General features: G+C 47.8%; 2 protein-coding genes across 2 annotated transcripts in view; both read left to right on the forward strand.

Annotated features, from left to right (window-relative positions):
• The window catches only part of LOC310662829 (pyrin domain-containing protein 1-like), a 742864-nt gene that overhangs the window by 470453 nt on the left and 254493 nt on the right, over positions 1–17918 (forward strand). The window lies entirely within an intron of this gene.
• On the forward strand, positions 8–7472 carry LOC310663644 (cardiotrophin-2-like). Its single transcript, XM_083411710.1, has 3 exons — positions 8–321; positions 2602–2744; positions 6282–7472. Exons 1-3 carry the CDS (start codon positions 306–308, stop codon positions 6738–6740), a joined length of 618 nt encoding a protein of 205 aa, XP_083267836.1. The 5' UTR covers positions 8–305; the 3' UTR covers positions 6741–7472.

Below are 17918 nucleotides of genomic sequence, written 5' to 3' on the forward strand. Positions count from 1 at the left end.
AAGAGCTGTCTCAGTGGGGCTCATCAACCAGCAGCAGCAGCAGCAGCAGCCTCAGGGCAGAGGAAACCCACAACTAGAGGGCATCTCCTGGTTCAGAAAAAGGCAGAGAGAGATCAGGACCAGATATTCAAGCATCCTCCACTTGGGGGCAGCAGAGGTGATTTGAGAAAGCAGCGGGATACCCACATCCTCCACTTGGGGGCGACAGCAGCCATTTCTTGGAAGGAGCGATACCTTTGCCAACCATTAGGGGGTGACATAGAGAACTTGGCATTTCTGCTGGGATTCAAAACCGTGAGGAAACCATGACTCTTTCTCTGGGTGAGTGCAACCTTCCTTTTCCCACAAGGTGGTCTAATACATGTGTGTGCTTGGATTTTTAAGGTGTTTTTTTTTTAGAGGTGGCGAAAAAATATTGAGGATTCTACTTGTTACGTTATGGCTCCAGTAATCGTATCACTTTTTTTTGTTAGTTGTGGAGGCAAGCTAGCACTATTTTCTCTTTATTTATTTCATTTCATCCTTCTGGGTAGTTCTACCCTGCTCACCCTCAAAACAACCCTGTGAAGTAGGTTAGTCTGAGAAACGGTGACCAACTAAGTCACCAGGTGAGCTTCATGTCTGAAATGGATTTGGTCTCCCAAGTCGCAGTCCAAAGCATGTTATGTCTGCATTGAGACGTTTGTGTGTGTCTTTATTTGATTCATTAATGCCAAATCATGCTAAGACATGAAGTGGGTTTTTAAAAATTTTATTTATTTATTATACATTTCAATAATTTTACAGCCATTTTAACATTTCAAAACCTGACTTCCTCCCCCCTCTTTCTGTGGTTCCTAAAATTTATTTTTAATATTTTCTGCATATCCAAATTGACTTAATTAATTCGTTTATTCATCTACTTTAAATATATACTCTTATGAAACTGCAGGTTATTACAATAATCCTGCCAATGTTCTTATCTGTTTCCAATTTGTCTGTATATATTCAGCAAACCATTTCCATTCTTTTATTAAAAAAAAGTTTGTTATCTTGATTTTTTATTTTTCCGATAAGTTTTGGCATTCCTGCGTATCCCATAAATTTTTGTATCCATTCTTCTTTTGCTGGGACTTCTTCTTCTTCTTTCCATCTTTAGGCATGGACATGAAGTTGCTTCTGTAATTCGCCCTTCCCTTCCCCATGGCAACACAAATTAAATATTAAACAAAATACAATTGCTACCCTTTGCTTCCATTCTTACTTATCACAGGACATTTGCATCCCACCCTTTCGTTCAAGGAGCTTAAGGTGGCATATAAATAGTTTGCACCCCTGTCTCTCGTACATTATATCATCACAACAGTCTTGTGAGGTAGGTCAGGCTGAGAGAGTGATTTGAACCCTGGTCTCCCAGGTCGTAGTCCAACACTCTAACCCTGCAGCGCTCTCTGTCTGCCAGGGCCGGCCCACCCAAGAGGCGGGCTGAGGAAGCCGCCTCAAGTGGCAGGATCAACAGAGGCGGCATCCTCCAAGGAGAGTGCTGCCCGTCGTTGTGGTAGCCAAGGCTGCTTGCAGTGTGCTCCTTGGAGGCTGCATCTACTGCCTCCCACCACTGGCTCAATGTGCAGGCGCACCAGCACTATGGCTCCCAACCCAGAGCATCACCAATGGCAGAACACCTGCGCCATGACAAGGAGAGTGATAGGGAAACCGGGAGTGTAAACAAGGCGTTTCCTACAACTCTCCTCGCTGTGGTGCAGGCATCTTGCCATTGGCGACACTCCAGGCTGGTCGCCACAGTGCCGGTGTGCCTGTGAAATTGTGGTCAAGGCGGTGGCAGCAGCAGGTTTCTGTAGTGGCGGCAGCAGCAAACCGGGAGGCCCAGCACTTTTAGTTTGGCCTCAGGTGACAAAACGTCTGGGGCCGGCCCTGCTGTCTGGTCCTTGGAACACAGGCCGCACCCCTCTCCCTAGACACTCCTCATTGGCCCTGCCTGCTTCATGTGGCGCATGCTTTTGCCTGGCTGGGATGTGCCCCTGAACCCTGCCAACGCCTCTTCTTTGTCTGACTGGAGTCTAGAGAGGGGCGTGTGTCGAAACGAGCGTACTTAACATGTGTTGCTCTGCCTACATTGACCTCTGGCCCCAGGGAGGTGGTCCAGAAGGAAATGTGGCCCTTGGGCCCACCCCTGCTCTAATGACCCTTACAACCACCACTGGCTCTATCCTTTACGAGTGCCCTAAAACCCATGCGTCGCTTCCTAATGGCAGGACTGTGTTCCTGCTTCGGATGACTGCGCAGCGTAAACAGAGGCTGCCTTGTGGGCCCTTAAAAGCCTCAAACTGGCCCTGTCTTGACTCCCGAGGTTAAGAAAACGTCAACCTGATGAACATCTTCAGGCAGATGGGAATGGGTGTCTCAAGGATGCTGCCACATTTTGGGAGGGAGGCTGAACTTTGAGCGAGCTTATCTCAAGACTGAGGCAACGGGAGAGACAGGAAGCGAAAGGGAAATGGCAGTGATGGTGGTGAGGAGCCACATTCAGAGAGGTGGGCCCAATTTTTTAAAACCCAACCCTGTGCCAATCCTGCACTGAATATTCATTTGGTTCCTTTTCAGCCAGAAGTCTCCTCGTCATTTGTGCAGGCCTGGTCCACATCGTCTCCCCTGACCGGGATTCATCTATCAGCACCGTCATTGGCCAGACCTTCAACCTGGCGCGCCTCATGAAAGCCAACAGCACCGTCCTTCTGAACACCTATGTAAGAGCTTTGCCTTTTTTCTGGAAGAGCAGCTTCTGCCTATGCTTCGCAAAGGTTGTTTCCCTTTCCAGCTATTTCCCAATAATCCCTCTAGTTCCTCAGAAGCCTATGACCTTGTGGGCATTCCTCAGGAGGCAGCTTTCTCATGATTCCCCACTTTCCTCTGAAATCCGGTGTGTTGGGTGGGGGGTGAGAATTTCCCGAGGGTTTTTTGTTTGTTTGTTTGTTTCAGTGGAAGTGCTTTGCATGAGCAGAGCATGCCACCCAGAATGTAACCCAGAATCCTCTGGATCACCCATAGCAAGGGGGTCCTTAATAGACAAGCAGCAAGCAGCAAGTTGAAAGTCTAAACATCTATCTATCTATCTATCTATCTATCTGTAAGTATGTTTTTAGAATACCTGCTCTGTTCCAGACCTATATTCTGCAAAAGAGAAGAAGAAATAAAGTGAGGGCAGGATTATGCAAAGTAGGCAAATTAAGCAAATACATATGCATTTCCTTATTTCTGCCAGTCCTGGCATGACAGAGAGGAAACTATGCAGGGCAGTGGCGCTGCTGATATCTGAGCCACCATCTCTTGCAATGCTTTTAAGATTTTGCCTGCATCTTTTCTAACCTTTCCTTGCGACGTTAAGGACTAGAAGCGTCCTTTCTCATAAAAATGAAAGGTTGGGATTCTGTGCCCAGGACCAGTTCCTGAATTTGGTTGCAGAACTACACAACGCATTGGATATATGATCAGCGTTCTTTGGTATGTAGGACACAAGGCCCCCTTTTTAAAGTCAGGGGATATGTTTGTAGTGAAGTTATAGGAGGCTCTTTGGGTAAAAATTTCCGATGTATCCTTGGGACGTTTTCATAGGTGAGGCTTAAATCTCCATTTTTGTCACCGAAGCTAAAGACTTAAGAAATGACCAGGCCAAGGTTTATCCAGTCCAGCCTTCTCCTTCCAACAGCACCCGGCCATATACCTATGGAAAATTCACAAGCAGCTCCTAAAGGTCACAGGCCCCATCTGACTTCATTGCTTATATATGCAGTATCTGTGTATTAAGGTGGCCGCCTACACATAACCAACACAGAGGGTATGAATAACCCTCTTTTTTAAATCAATTTTTGTGCAAATCTGCACCCTCTGTTTTTTACAGAGGGTGCAGATTTGCACAAAAATTGATATGCCAATTTATAAGTGTGCATGAACCTTCAGAAAGAATTGCTATAATTTAAATCGAAGCATGACACTTCTCACTGTCACATTACAAGCTGGACTGAAGCAAAGCTTAGTTGGTTAGAGCGTGGCGCTGATAATGCCAAGGTTGCAGGTTTGATTCCCGTATGTGACAGCTGCATATTCCTGCATTGCAAGGGGTTGGATTAGATGATCCTCAGGGTCCCTTCCAACTCTACAATTCTATAATTCTGTGAAAGGGTTTTAAACCTCACATGTGTAATCACTGAGGGATAGGGCTTGTGGACCAAACTTGGCCCATGAAACCGTTTCCCCCAAGCCACACCCACTTGCTCCGCACCTGGTGTCAGGAGCTGTACAGGTAGAAAAATGGCTGCCGGTGCACAACCAAGAGCCTTGAAGTGCTAGTGACTTTGGGGCTTCAAAGCGCCCAATCACCTGTTATCATTAAGATAACAGGTGCCTTCCACTTGCTGAATTTGGCCCGTGAGGCTGGGATCTCCTCAGGATCTGGCTCCCCACCTCTGGTGTAAATGCTCTGTGCTGGAAAGAGGGCAGGTGGTCTACTCCTTTCCCTCAAGGCAAGGCCACCAAGCTCCATGCATTTCACCAGATCAAGCTTAAGCCCTGCAGGACTCAGAAATGCTGCAGACTGGGCTCCAGTCCTGGCAACGTAACCAAACAAGCTGTGCCCGCCTCAGGCTACGGGCTAAAGGCACCCGCAGCCAAAGCAGCACCGAGCCCTTTCCCTTCTGGCGGATCCAGAGCAAACCTGTATCGCCAGCAGGAAACAGCACGGAAAGGTTGCCCGCGGCTGCTCCATTGTTCTCGCAACGCTTGTTCCTTGACTTTGCAACATGATCGAGGGAGAGAGGAGTCACTGGTTGCCCCCGCCCCCCCGCCAAAGCTGCAATCGAGAGCGCAAATCTCCCGCTCTCCGGTGGCCGCTCCTTCGCCTTTATTCTGATCCCTGCACGCAGTGGCTGAGTGCCCAAAGATTTGCTGTGCCCTGCTTCCCGCAACCTGCCTGGGCACAAGATGCCAGATGTAGGGAGGTCATTGCAGCCTGGGCTCTGGCGTGCAGCCAAGCTGCCAACGGCATCCTCGTAAAAAGGGGGGGGAAGAACTCAGGTGGAACTACGGCCGGCTGATCTGGGGAACAACGAAAGGCCTGTTTTTGTTGGCCTTCCCTGCAAGGAATTCCAAAGGGATGAAGGAGCCTGGTACTGGTGGGTGCCACCCCCAGGATTTCTGAGAAGTGACGAGGGCACATTTCGCAGCAGGCACCCTCGAGCCCACATGCACGTCTGCTGCTCATAATATTTAACCCCTTTGGAAATTGTCTACCTTTTAGGTAGTGGAAACAAAAGAAGTTGGCTTAAAATGAGCCAGGTCATCGGTCCATCTAGCTCGGAAGCGCTTCAGAATCTGAAGCAGGGGATTTTCTCAGTCTCAGACTTTTCTGGAGATGTTGAGGATTGAGCCCAGAATTGTTCGCATGCAAAACACATGCCCCGCCACTGAGCCGTAGGCCTTTCCCTGAACTGCCGGTGGTTTCCCAGGAATCCATTTCCCACATTGGTTTTCCTGTCCCATGCCTTTGGCAGAGTCTCAACAGGTTTTCCTGGCATGTAGGTGCCAGGGGCCAGCAGCCCCATAAGAACAGAGCGTGTCGGGAGACAACGCAACCTTTATTAGAATCATAGAGTTGGAAGAGACCACAAGGGCCATCGAGTCCAACCCCCTGCCAAGCAGGAAACACCATCAGAGCACTCCTGACATATGGTTGTCAAGCCTCTGCTTAAAGACCTCCAAAGAAGGAGACTCCACCACACTCCTTGGCAGCAAATTCCACTGTTGAACAGCTCTTACTGTCAGGAAGTTCTTCCTAATGTTTAGGTGGAATCTTCTTTCTTGTAGTTTGGATCCATTGCTCCGTGTCCGCTTCTCTGGAGCAGCAGAAAATAACCTTTCTCCCTCCTCTATATGACATCCTTTTATATATTTGAACATGGCTATCATATCACCCCTTAACCTCCTCTTCTCCAGGCTAAACATGCCCAGCTCCCTTAGCCGTTCCTCATAAGGCATCGTTTCCAGGCCTTTGACCATTTTGGTTGCCCTCCTCTGGACACGTTCCAGTTTGTCAGTGTCCTTCTTGAACTGTGGTGCCCAGAACTGGACACAGTACTCCAGGTGAGGTCTGACCAGAGCAGAATACAGTGGCATTTCTCCAGCGCATTCCCGCGCCAGCTTTCTTCTGCTTGGAGGTTACGGGTGATTGAGTGGCGTACAAATCCTGTTAAATTGCAAAACACAACCTCTCTCTTTCTCTCTGTTCCCAGCTGAGTCACCAAGGCAGCCCGTTTAGCGACTCCGGCTTCGACGCCCGGAGGCTGCGCTACGAAGGGGTGCCAACGGCCGCCATCCCGTTCCTGGAATGGCGGACTCTCAGCCACGTCAAGCGTGTGGAGAAGAATTACGAGGCCTACACCGCCTTCGCAGAGTTCCTGCAGCTGGTGCGGGACGACCAGTTTGAGCTCAACCCCACCAAAGTGGAACTTCTGGATATGCTGAAGGTGACTCGCTTGCGCATCCAAGGCCTCCTCAGCAACTTGACGGCCATCATGTCTGCCTTGGGAGCGCCGCCCGCTGCCCTCACAGACCCCCTCATGCTGGAGTCTGTGGAAGCGGACACGTTCGAAAAGAAAGTCCGGGGCTACGTGGTGTGCCACACGTACAAAGAGTGGATTGACAGGACGGTGAAAGACTTCTCTCTCCTCGCCGAGAAATTCCCAGCCTAAGGATCGCCCAAGGAGTAACTCCCAGGTTAAAGGGTTCATCTGTTCTCCTTGCCGCAGATTTCTTAGGGAAGCAGGCGTAGGGAGAAGACAGACGCAACACGCACAGACTGGTGGAGAAAGTCTGGAAGTGCCCTTGTTGTGTCCAGTCCAAACTTTATCTATTTATCTCCAGAGCTGAGCTCTGGAAAAAGCAACAACTCACTCGTCAGGTTTTCAGTAGAAGCCTGTGGTTGTGCTTGGTGCTGATTGGGTGCCTCCCCTGGCTGTGCATGGTGCTCATTGGCTGCTGCTCCCCTGTGATGTCACCAAGGGCCACTCCAGATCATGTACTAAAAAAAAACCTTTCCCATTTTAAATAATAATAATAAGGCAACAAATGATAAATGCATAAGAATGTTTATGCAGCATTTTAAAAGGTGTGTTTAAAAAGACAGACAACATACCTGCAAGTGTCAGTGAGGAGGAAGGACAAGGCTGTTGGTTGAACATGATTGGCTGGCAGACTTGCCTGTCACTTCAGTTCTAAGGCCTTGGTCACCCCAAGTTCTTTAAGTCTGTCTTCATCCTATGAGGTCAACTTGTGCGCTTGTGCTCAGCGAGATCTCTTGCATTTATGCTTCCTGGTTTTGCACTTTGTCCTCCTGCTGGGGGTGGTCTATTATTTTCAGTGGCAAACAGGCAGGCATACACGTTAACTGAGATTAATATGATTTCAACTCTACTGTTACAGTGCGGGGGTGTGTGTGTGAGAGAGAGAACTAGATCTGTCTACTGATCTGTCCATCCATCCCAGCCTTTTTCAATTTACTGCTGTTCAGGTGTTTTGGACTGCAATTCCCATCAGCTCTAGGCAGCTTGGCAGTCCTTGCAGGGGTTGATGGGAGTTGTAGTCCAAAACATTTGGAGTAGGCCACATTGGCAATTCTGATCTATATACAAGCACATGTGTGCACGCACACACATGCATATTTATGAAATGATTGTTATTTATGTCCTAGCGAAGTTTGCATGGGTTATTTATGTACTATTTAACGAGGGGCAATGGGATCTAATTTATTCTATTTTGAGAGGGAGAGAGAGAAATTCCACAGAGGGAGGGGGCGGCCATTTAGAAAAGGATGGAAAATTACAAAATAGACTGTAAAACGAGGACACTAATAATGTATGTCAATACTCTGGTGCTTGCAAGCCCAACACATGGCTGTCTGTGACATGTCAGTGTTTCATATCCATACTTGACACTTTCCAGTGTATGTAATTTACATATTCCTCAGTACTTCCTCAAGGAGGTGGGGGCATCACACATAGACATTTGTCACCTGACAGGACCGGCCCAAAACATTTCATTGCCTGAAGCGACGACCGTTGGATCTTATGTCAACAGTGTCAACAGAACAGCGTTCTCCCTTGCATCTTAGGGCAGAAGGCTAGTTTGTGGGATGTGAGGCAGGCTGCAGGGCACATGCCGTTCTGTCCCCACAACACCTTGTTGCTGCTCCATGCCCTCCAGCATTTACTACCTGAGGCGGTTGTCTCACACTACCTGCTGGTCCCTTGAGCACTCAGTGGTTATGGATGATGGGAGATGTGGTCCAAAATATCTAGAGGACACCAGGCTCTAGATATTGATGGGTGATGGCCAGTTCCCTTGATGAATTTGTGAACTTTGCAGTGCCTTTCAGGCGATGTGAGGAGATAACGGGAGTTCTATCTGAGGTAGCTGTTCACACGTGCACATTACTGCTTGGTTTGATGTCATCCTGGTTAACCACATCTGAAGAGCCCATCAGACCTGGTGGTAGTGAGGAAAAGAGTTACGGGACTGCTGTTATTTGCTCTGTGCCTTAGATATTTGTAACAGCAGTGAGGTATAGCCATTTCTGGGATGGTTGGGTATGTATATGTAGGGAGTAAACTCCTGAGGATATGCAGCCATCTTGGGTAAAACCAAGTGGCTTTAAAATAAAGTCTTTTATATTCTTCATAATTTTTCTCACCTCTCAATGATATAAATTGGTTTTTTGGAAATGATTTTATTTTGTATATTTTTAAATACTTAAAAAAAGAATGTTGAAAATAGTATATTTTTGGTACCTCAACGATCATCCATTTTCCTTTCAGGATTTCTTTGGATGTATCCTTGCCTTTTGTACATACATGGGACTTTATTTTGTCTAATAAAATCCATGACATTGGAGTATCCCGGGGTTTCTCTCTCTTTTTGTCTGTGAAGGTGTGGGCGCTTGGGCAACGGTAGTCTATTTCGGCAGAACTAGGTTGAAGAAGAGCTCAAATTAACATCCAAAATCAAGAGTAAAAAGGGTAACACCCCTCCCTGATGTATTTGCCCTGTGATCCTTATACACTGCCTGATTGAGAGACTTTCCAAAGACAAAATGTGAGCTGTACTATGCTTCTTGCAAAAGACTGGTCAGGTATGCAATCTCTAACAAAAGAAGCCTCTAGTCAATTGCTAGTTTGCTGGCGGGATTCAACCACATACCAGAAATTTAGGTTTCATTAACTAAAGTATGTCACCGTAGCGTGACAAACTTACTTAAAAAAACCACAAACTTTTTGCAGTTAGGAAAGTGATGAGGAAATGCACTGGAAAGTGAGGGGCATACAAATGGTTAACAAGAAAACGTCTTAGCAAATCAGCACGAAGGTTTTCGCTGTTGTATAACATCCTTGCAAACAAATCAGAATGAGCCCTCAGAAACGCCTGGGGATATTCTAACTTCTGTCTAAGCTTTGTGCAAACAAAGCAAATGGAATGGCTCAGTGAACAGGTCATTTGGAGAAGCCCCAAAATTGTGTTTGAGGAAACAGGAGACTTGCTTTCCAGACTTGCAAAATCCCTGTGCAGGTGTTATTAACACGGGAGCAAGAAGTGGCGCTGGGCCACGTAACCCGGCACCTAAATATCTAGCCCTTCCGTCTGGTTCCTGTCTTGTTGTCTGCAAGCACAGCTTGCAGAATATCTGCACAGAGGGAGGGACAGTCGCAGTGTCTAAGTTAGGCCAAAACGGTAATAAACAATAGCTTAATGTGGAGCTGGGGAATCTGCGGCCCTCAGACGTTGCCAGACTACAACTCCCATGCTGCCTGGGGCTAATTGGGTGGGAACAATTCTGCCAGAAAAAGTATATACCGTATTTTTTGCTCTATAAGACGCACCAGACCACAAGACGCACCTAGTTTTTGGAGGAGGAAAACAAGAAAAAAAAATATTCTGAATCCCAGAAGCCAGAACAGCAAGAGGGATCGCTGCGCAGTGAAAGCAGCGATCCCTCTTGCTGTTCTGGCTTCTGGGATAGCTGCGCAGCCTGCATTCGCTCCATAAGACACACACACATTCCCCCTTACTTTTTAGGAGGGAAAAAGTGAGTCTTATAGAGCAAAAAATACGGTAGTTAAAAAGAAGTGCGTCCTCAGATGTGGGTCCTGGGTGCGAAAATACGGCATGAAATGTCCACAGTTAGTGGCGTAACCCTGGAGTTTCAAGCCGTCATGCTACACGTATGTTTTGCAGGATAGATGTGTCCGTTGTCCTGCGTCACTTCTGAGGAAACGAAAGTGGCAGGCCCGGGCGCTTCCTGCCTTTGAAGCAGCTCCCTGGCACTAAAGGAGGAGGAGGAGAAAGTGTGACCTTTGTTTGCTGCCTCTTGAAGGCGTGTGGGGAAGCATGTCAGCCTCTGAGTCCAAGGTTATCTGCTCAGAGACCTGAGTGTCACTCTCCCTCAAAAAACGATTCACACCCTTTCCAACGAATTGCAGAGAAAAGAAAGCAATGGACGGGAGCCAGGAATTCTGGGTGTTGTCGCTGGGAATGTGTAGAGATTGGAACTGGCTGTTGTGTAGGCTCTCTAAGCCCACGGTGGTGTTCAGTTTCTTCCTTTGTCTCCCCTGCTTTCTTTATAATTTCTAATTCCATCCTTCCTTTACCCCCCTACCCACCAAACGCTACCCCCATCAAGACACGGCCACGGCTGCCCCCTGTTGGATGAGCGTGGGTGCATCTTATCCCTGTTTGCTTCAACCCCAAAGGAAGCAAAGAGAGGCCGAAAGAAAGACCCCACTCCCACAGACAAGCCTCCTGCTATGCTTTGAATGACGGGCCGAAATTCAACAGGTGCAGCTCCCCCCTGCCTCTTCATGCTGGGGGATTAAAAAAAAGAAAGCCAGTTGTATTATTGGCACCTTTCATCTAGCCGCCAGGGAAAAGATGGCAACCGCTGGTTTTTGTGAGAGGGAAGGGCTCTATAAGAAGGCTTCTGAGCATGGATGTGCACCCCCGGGTCCAGATCCATGTTTGAAGAGTAGTGAGACAGGAAGCTCTTTAGGCATCCTTTGAATTTCTCATAATTCCTCAGAGCAGGGTGTGCCAACCTCTTTTGGGCCAGTGGGTACATGTGGAATTTTTGAGAATGTGGTGTGGGCGCCAGTCACAAAATGGCTGCCATGGGAGTACAGTGGTACCTTGGGTTAAGAACTTAATTTGTTCTGGAGGTCCGTTCTTAACCTGAAACTGTTCTTAACCTGAGGTACCACTTTAGTTAATGGGGCCTCCCTGCCGCCGCCGCATGATTTCTGTTCTCATCCTGAAGCAAAGTCCTTAACCCAAGGTACTATTTCTGGGTTAGAAGAGTCTGTAACCTGAAGTGTCTGTAACCCGAGGTACCACTGTGTGGCATAATGGCTGACATTTAAAAAAAAACAACACAGAAAAAGAGGCAGGCCCTCAAAATGGTGTGGGGATTCCCCCTCCCCAAGACATTTTCCAGGCACCACAAGACGTGGTTGCAGCCATGGGCACCACGTTGGTGACCGGTGCCTCACTTGGTGCTAATCCAGCCTGACCCAGCCCACGAGGCCTACTGAATGGAGCAAAATTGATGACATTCATGAAGCTGTTTGGCTCTTTGAAAGCTGCTTGTAAGGAGGGATAAGTCCCGGTGAGACTTTGGCTCCTGGAGAGATAAGGGAAACACTGTGCTTGATAAGAGGCCATGAGGAATAGTGTCAGGAAGCACAATAGCAGGAGAAACCGCAATATGTTTGCTTCTGTTTTGAGAAGCGGCAGATACGATGATGAAACATGTTTATATGCCCGGTATGACTAACAGCATGCTGTGAGGATGTCATTATTTATCCTGGGAAATTCTGATCATGCACAGAGGGTGAAGAAGCCGTAGCTATCTTGTGGGTGGGATTCAATTGCATACTGGCAAATTTAGGTTGCAAAATTAAAGCGGATGTGGTGCACGTGTAACAAACCAACTTCCAAAACATACACACGCTCCATACCTTTTGTGGCAAGTAAAGCGAGGGGGAAATACACAGGAAAGTGTGGGATCACAGCCGCTTGATGCAACATTGTATAGCCTTTCTTGCAAACAAATCAGAACGAAATAATAAATAGCAGCTGTCACCTCCCCACATAATTTGCGCAGACAATTCAGGGTGAATGCTCAAGACCCTTGTCCTCTCTCAGATCATTATAAAGAATGATACATCTAGACCTTTATCAACTTTCCCCCGTTTTGATACCCATTACTCTCAAAGGGTGTACAATCTTCATCCCTGTATAGAAAAATAGTTGTACATGCATGAGTACTTTTCACTTGTAATGTTCGATGCGTGCAATATCTGTGTACATGATAACTGAGCTGTGCAAATAAAAAAAGTGTACAGTCTTTCACCAAACACTTGAACAGGTGCAAGCTTGCACCTGTTTCCAGTGTAATGTGTGAACACGCTCAGCTTCACTGGACTTCCTCCTATTCCCCCATCTGCTTTCCCCCTTTTCTTTATTTCTTTGGCCACAATCCCACCATACATTTGAAGCGCTATGATACTGTCATGAACTGGCAGGATGACAGGGAGGAGGAAGAGGATCCTGGCAAGGGGTGTAGCCGGGGACTGGGACACCATGGAGCAAACTGGGGGTGGGGAAGGAGAGGTTGGTGTAGGAGGCGCTCACAGAGTGATGGCGGATGACGAGGGGAAGGGGGGTCAGTGCACAGGAACCAGAGCAGCAGGACTCATCACCAGAGCCAGAGGGCCCATCTCTACAAACATGGCGGGTGCGAAATAATAATAATAATAATAATAATAATAATAATAATAATAATACAAACATGGTGGGCTCTGAGGTGTAGGGAGAAGTGGCCAGGATGCTCCAGGAAGCTGAGGCAGGCAAGGGCCAACAGGCCAGCTCTCTAGCTGGCCAGGTGAGGCTCTGGGAGGAGGTGTGTGAATCCTTGGCTGGAGTAGGCTTGGACAGGTGAGGTTCACCTGCCTCATTGAGCCCAGATGCTGCAGTCCATCAGCATGCGAAGTATAAAAGGGCAGCAGAGACGAGGTGCTGTGTCTCCTTAGCTCTCCATGTTGATGGTCCTTCACTGGAATGTTGCTGGACAACCATGGAACTGGGCTTCAGGGCTGACTCTGGACTGTTTCCTGACTGTTGGACTTTGGACTTGGCTACTTGGATTGACCCTGAACCTCATTTCCTGACCTTTGGACTTCACTTGTGTGGCTTGACCTTCAGACTTCGAACTTTGGACTTGGCCTACTAACTTGCTGCCAGGTAGGCCAGGGGTTCAGGACAGGACTTTAAAGACTTTATGGCTTCCTGCAAAGACTCCTGGAAACTGCAGTTTGTCAAGGATGCTGAAAGCCGTTGGGAGTCTCCTATTCACCTCATGGAGCTACAATTCCCAGAGTTTCCTGTGAATTCATTGTTAAATCCCTCTAGGAACCGTAGCTTTGTGAAGGGGGGGGGAAGGTTCATCTAGGTAGGGTTGCCATATGTCCTCTTTTTCCAGGGCATGTCCTCTTTTTCATGGGTAGAGTCGTCATAGTGATCCATAGTTAAAAGTAGAAGTTGGCAAATGTGTCCTCTTTTCTGTTCTTCAAAATAAGCTTTGTGAGTCCTTCTTATTTAAATCTCTGCTATTCTTTTATACGTCTCTCTGAATGTTTTTTGCAGAGGTGATAACTCTCACTCAGATTTTTCCTCACTTGGTCATGGATTAAGAACTCATAATCCATGGTGTTTATCATAGAATAGAATTGTAGAATTGAAGGGATCCTGAGAGTCATCTAGTCGAACCCCCTGCAATGCAGGAATCTTTTGCCCAATGTGGAACTCGAACCCATAACCCTGAGTTTAAGAGTCCCATGCTCTGCCAGCTGAGCTGTGTTGGGCTTCCTCTCCCTCTGACACCCTAGAAGGCCTTGGTCCCTTTGCCTCTATTGACCTCCGCCTGAACTGGCTGCCTTTTGGTCTCTAGTGCACATGAGCTTTCCCTCCCCATCCGCTTCTGCTCTCTGTGGTTTTCCTGTCCAGATAATGCAGATCTTCTTTTCTCCTTTCAAGTCAGTTTTTACTGAATCCAGGAATTTCTGAAGCAAGCAGAGGTTGACAAATCCTAGCTGTCTTCAGTGACCAACCAAATATCTGTGGTTACCGGACCCCTCCTTTCCCCAATGGGGCTCCACACATTTGAAATGGAAGTGCAAAGTTAGGGCAAGTTCTCTCCAGCTCTAGCTTGTACAGTAGCTGGGTAGTTCTGCTCCTTAAGGTCAGTGGTTTTCCCCCAAAAGGCAAAATGGGGAACCCTGACGTCAACGTTTCACAAAATGAGGTGTATGTATTGCCCTGAGCAGTCCAAACATCTTCCGAAATCCCGAGGGGCTTCCTCGGAGGCTGGCCCCCCCCCATGTGAAGAACCTTTTTGGAGATTTGTCATGGAACTAAGGACACAGAGAACTCCTTATCTGGGCTGGCATCCAGCAATCGGGTTTATGCAGGAAGTGGTGGGGCTGGTGGGTGATCGGAATTCAATGCGGTGCTTTATAGCTGAAGGCATATTTCATTTACTGGTTCCACTGGGTCGTTGGACGTAGCCCAGGATCTTTGAATGACGCAAAAGGGATATTCTAAAGCAAACAAACACATTCTTTGCCAGAGCTGTGTATAAATTCCATAAGACAAAACCGGGGAGAAAAATGTTGCATCCATCCTATAAAGTTGGCGTGGTTTGCTCTGGCATAATTTATTCTTCCTGTCGTGAGGGTTGTTAATATTACTATTTTTAAGGCATGTGAAGAAGCGTTCTGTCAGGTTAGCCTGCTTGAGCTTCTAGCTTAGAATTGCCCTCTGCTATACAGACTGGCAGTGGTGGTTTTTCGGGGAGATGTGCTTTACACGGGGTTGGCACCAGATTTGGGGGGAGCCCATGGCAGCATCCCAGGTCTTACCTGGACCAGAAACCTATAATATCAGAAAATTTCATATATCTGTGGGCCAGGGTCTTACATTTTGGATAAGTTAAAATGGCAGTCAGCCACTGTGGATGGGAGCTGAGCTACAACACCCACTGCCAAAGAGCATCCAGGGGCCAGGCCAGGAGGGCACAGCTGGATCAGGCTGACTTGGGGCCCTTCCAAGAACCTGGGTCCTTGTCCTACTTGGCTGGCTGCTGGTGCTGGGCCTGCTTTTATAGCCCCTTCCATAACCTGATGCTTTAACTGAAGATGCTGCAGAAAGAATTGGGACCCGCACTCAAAAGCATATGCTCTTCAACTGAGCTGTGGTCCTTCTTCGAAAGTTCCAGCCTGGCAGTGCTGGGACCTGTATCTCCTGCTTGTCTCTCTGTCCCTGTCCACTGGGACGAAGCTTGCAGGCTGCTCAAGCCACAGCAATCTGCCCTCCTGAACGTCCTCGCCTGAATTCCACCAAGTCCTGCCCAGCCACTTTCAGTCCAGCTATGCAACTTATAACCTAGTTATGCACACACCAACAGTGCCCGGTTTCTTGAAAATCATTATCCTGGGGTGTTGTGGGTTTTTTTTGCCTAGGGTTAGGCGGGCAGTTTAATATTTTGTTAGTGTGAGCTACTAAACTCCTGGTCCTTTGGGATTTAGCTGCCCCTACCTCACCATTGTGTTTCCAGAGTGGGAAGTGGTTGCGCAATCTCCCCAGTGTCCAAAAACCGCTTGTGTATGAAATGCTGTGTGCATGCTGCTCATGCAGCAGATGGTGAGGCATGTTTTCCATGCTTCTGGTATATCAGAGATAAGGAACCTATCATCCCTGCCCCATCCTGGGAGTTGTAATTTACCCATTAAGAGAACTATGAGCCCCAGCACCCTTAAAATGCAATTCCCAGGATTCATAGAATCATAGAGTTGGAAGAGACCACAAGGGCCATTGAGTCCAACCCCCTGCCAAGCGGAAACACCATCAGAGCACTCCTGACATATGGTTGTCAAGCCTCTGCTTAAAGACCTCCAAAGAAGGAGACTCCACCACACTCCTTGGCAGCAAATTCCACTGTCGAACAGCTCTTACTGTCAGGAAGTTCTTCCTAATGTTTAGGTGGAATCTTCTTTCTTGTAGTTTGGATCCATTGCTCCGTGTCTGCTTCTCTGGAGCAGCAGAAAACAACCTTTCTCCCTCCTCTATGTGACATCCTTTTATATATTTGAACATGGCTATCACATCACCCCTTAACCTCCTCTTCTTCAGGCTAAACATGCCCAGCTCCCTTAGCCGTTCCTCATAAGGCATCGTTTCCAGGCCTTTGACCATTTTGGTTGCCCTCCTCTGGACACGTTCCAGTTTGTCAGTGTCCTTCTTGAACTGTGGTGCCCAGAACTGGACACAGTACTCCTTTTGTGTGTGGTGGTGGAGAATGTGCTTTAAATGTATGGTGTGTATGCAGGTGTAGTCCAGAAGCTGGAGGACAACAGGATTCCCAGCCCCCTCTTGGCTTTTATATTGTTTAGGACAAGCCCTTTTGGGTAAAAGTAACACAGCAGGTAGCATCAATCCCTCTTCATAACGCGTGCATGGCGTGGTGTTAGTTATTGAGCCAGAAGTTGTTTATATGCAAGTTTCTGGTTTTATCTACACACACATAGAGACACTGCTGAAATGAGTTCAGTTCCCTGCCAAATACTGTATTTGCTCAGAACTGAATGTCTCCACGCACAGAGACAGCTGTTCCCTGCCAGTTTTCTACACCGGCAGCACACACTGCTGCAGTTTTGGAAACTGTTTTCACTGTATTTTGGCACTTGTTTATATAGACCCTGAAGTTGACAGTGGGCCCAAAGCTCTGTAACACAGCCGCGTCGTAGTGAAATACCGCTCACTTCACTTCCACTTAAACGGCGGAGAAAGTTGTTGAAAAATGCCGAAGTGTTCTGGCTTCCAGTTAGGTACACCACCGCCTAAGTTGGAGTCATTAAGTCAGTACAGTATTTAGGAAGAAGTGTCTGTGTGCTTGTTTATGGGGGTGGTTCAGCTTCTAGGCCAGGGTGGTCCATCCCATGGGCCACATTGCCTCCTTTGGCAGCCAAGACCACAAAAAATACTGGGACAAAAATTGTAGACGGAAGCCTGCAAGCTGGGGGTCGCTTCTCTTCTGAGCTGCTGCTGCCGCTGTCAGGGCTGCTTCGCCTGCCTCGTGACAGTTTGCTTTCTGCCTTTTTTAGTCAGCGCCTCGCTTGCCTGCCTCAGTGACAGCAACAGTGCCTATCACGATGGAACATGGAAGGATTTTCCACATGAAGTTAATTGTCGCATTTTTCAGCAGAGATAACCAGTGTGCGTGCAGTTCTTCTCTTGCCCTTGGTCCCCTCTGTAGATGAGACTCACTTGCCAGGCTGGAGTTAACATGTTTTCTCCAAAAGGCTTCAGAGGCACAAGACTCTCTGCAAGCCCCATGCTCTGGACTTGACAGCCTCGGCCCCTCGACCTCAACGCACAGGGCTATTTATTAGGCAGTGAGGGAAAGGCACCCTTGGCAGGCCCAAGAAGGCCTTTGACAGAAACAAACCCCTTTTGGGCCTAGGGGCACTTTTGAAAGCCACACAACCACAGAATCTGCAACAGAGCACCTCCCCCCCCCCAGCCTATCCTGTTAATTCCAATAAAATGCTTCTTTCAAGCCTAATTTCAGCATCGCAAGAGGACAGTGTTGGCCACAGGGGAGGCATCTGTGGGCATGCATACAGCCATGAGCTCTTCCTTGGCCACCCCTTCCATATACCGTTTGAATGCTTGCTTCCATAGGTTTGGGAAATAAAAGCAACCTGACAGAAGTTTATTACGTGAGCTCCATTCCCAACCATGGCAGAGAAAAGTCACAACAACTATGC

The sequence above is a fragment of the Podarcis tiliguerta genome, assembly GCF_965153285.1.
Source record: "Podarcis tiliguerta genome assembly, chromosome: 13".
Lineage (NCBI taxonomy): Eukaryota > Metazoa > Chordata > Lepidosauria > Squamata > Lacertidae > Podarcis > Podarcis tiliguerta.